At 23.9% G+C, this 1,092-nt stretch overlaps 1 protein-coding gene across 1 annotated transcript in view; it reads left to right on the plus strand.

Moving 5' to 3' along the window:
- Phum_PHUM488590 (uncharacterized protein) overlaps window positions 1–183 on the plus strand; it is a gene marked incomplete at both ends in the record, with an annotated part of 2,734 nt that extends 2,551 nt beyond the window's left edge. The window contains one exon of the mRNA XM_002430462.1: window positions 138–183. Coding sequence (XP_002430507.1) covers window positions 138–183 — 46 coding nt within the window. The remainder of the gene's footprint in view (window positions 1–137) is intronic.
- Between the last annotated feature and the right edge of the window lie 909 nt (window positions 184–1,092).

Here is a 1,092-nt window from a genome sequence, read left to right on the forward strand (position 1 = left end):
AATAGCTCTTAGAAATCATTTACTCAAACAAAAAAGAATGAAATAATAACGATTTTATCAAAAACGGAATAAAAATTGTATTTTTTTTTATTATTTCAAATCTATAGAAAAAATTTTTTTTTTTGAAAACCGTTTAGAATATCAATAACGGTTTTAGTAACAAAAGAAGGAATGAGAAAGTAAAGGAGGTTTCTTTTTTTTTTTTTAAATGAAATGATTGATACTGTTTTATTTCAATTAACTATTATATGTAACAAAGCACGATTGGTTTTAACGGTATAATTTTTTAAAAATATTCTATGGGATTTTCAAACGTCCGACAATTATCCGGGAAATCGCGTCGGGATTAACGACGAAAAATTAAATTAAAATTTTTTTAAAACGCACGAGCCAAAGGATGAGTCACAGGATATCCTTTAGCTGAAATTGTTAATCGTGAAATATTATCATTTAAAAAGGAATACAATTTATGTCTCGATATAAGTTCCAAAGAGGTTTTCGTTTGAAAAAATACATCGTTGGCAAAAATTTTTAATAATGACATTTCGAAACCCGCAAATTCATTTTCATCGCAAAAAGAATCGGACGCCCTGCAAAAAAAAATTTTTTAAATTAATTATAAAAAAAAAAAAAAAAAAAAAATTTTTTTATTCTTTATTTATTTACAAATTAATTAATTTTTCTTTTTTTTTTTTTTTTTACCTCGATAAACAAACGATGAAAGCATAAATTTTAATGAGCAAATCGCTTATTATAATAACTTCATTTTCTTTTTGTAAAGCTTCCCCGCCAAAATGTTTCATATGATTTTCCATTGCTAAATAAAGATTTACAAGAGAGTTTTCTAAAATAGTAGCTTCCTCTGACAACCTGTGGTGAAATTCCCTATAAAAAAAAAAAACAAGGTAATAATACATAAACATTTAATTATACAAATTAGAATTTTAATACTTAGATAGAATAGTTTTACTACTATAAAAACTGCTGCTGCTATAATTCTTTTATTCTATCGACTAACTTAATTCCTATTTAAAAATTTACCAAAATGTTTAATTACAACATTTATAGGTTTCATTATTGATTAATTTAACT

The sequence above is a fragment of the Pediculus humanus genome, genomic scaffold, assembly GCF_000006295.1.
Source record: "Pediculus humanus corporis 1103172108258 genomic scaffold, whole genome shotgun sequence".
NCBI lineage: Eukaryota > Metazoa > Arthropoda > Insecta > Psocodea > Pediculidae > Pediculus > Pediculus humanus.